The sequence below is a fragment of the Penaeus monodon genome, chromosome 20 (assembly GCF_015228065.2).
Source record: "Penaeus monodon isolate SGIC_2016 chromosome 20, NSTDA_Pmon_1, whole genome shotgun sequence".
NCBI lineage: Eukaryota > Metazoa > Arthropoda > Malacostraca > Decapoda > Penaeidae > Penaeus > Penaeus monodon.
In genome coordinates this window covers 11,706,335-11,706,719 of record NC_051405.1, presented here as the reverse complement: position 1 = coordinate 11,706,719, position 385 = coordinate 11,706,335, and the positions used below count along the sequence as shown (strand labels likewise).

General features: G+C 44.9%; 1 protein-coding gene across 1 annotated transcript in view; it reads left to right on the top strand.

Annotated features, from left to right (window-relative positions):
- Window positions 1-385, top strand: part of LOC119585909 (multiple epidermal growth factor-like domains protein 6) — a 4,752-nt gene that overhangs the window by 1,710 nt on the left and 2,657 nt on the right. Inside the window, exon 6 of the mRNA XM_037934631.1 lies at window positions 97-207. Coding sequence (XP_037790559.1) covers window positions 97-207 — 111 coding nt within the window. The remainder of the gene's footprint in view (window positions 1-96; window positions 208-385) is intronic.

Below are 385 nucleotides of genomic sequence, written 5' to 3'. Positions count from 1 at the left end.
TGACAGCTGTGAATATGAAGACCTCAGTATCATCAGGCATCAACAAAAGACTAATACACAAAACTACGTGACACTTTATTCCCAAACTTCTCCCAGCCTTGCCCCGATGGCCTGTGGGGAGAAAGTTGCCTGAAGAAGTGTCAGTGTGAGAACGAAGGGAGCTGCGACAGGGTCAGCGGACAGTGCCATTGCCGGCCAGGATTCACGGTAAGGATGGTTTGGTTTGCATAGCAGAATGGGGGAAATGTTGATGATAATGATGACATTGAAATTCAAGGCTTTCACATCAGAACATCGGTGGTGTCAATATGTTACGCATCACGTTGATTAACCCAAGAACAAAATTTTGCATCTGTAACTCGACTCTAAAAGAACGACCTTTTGA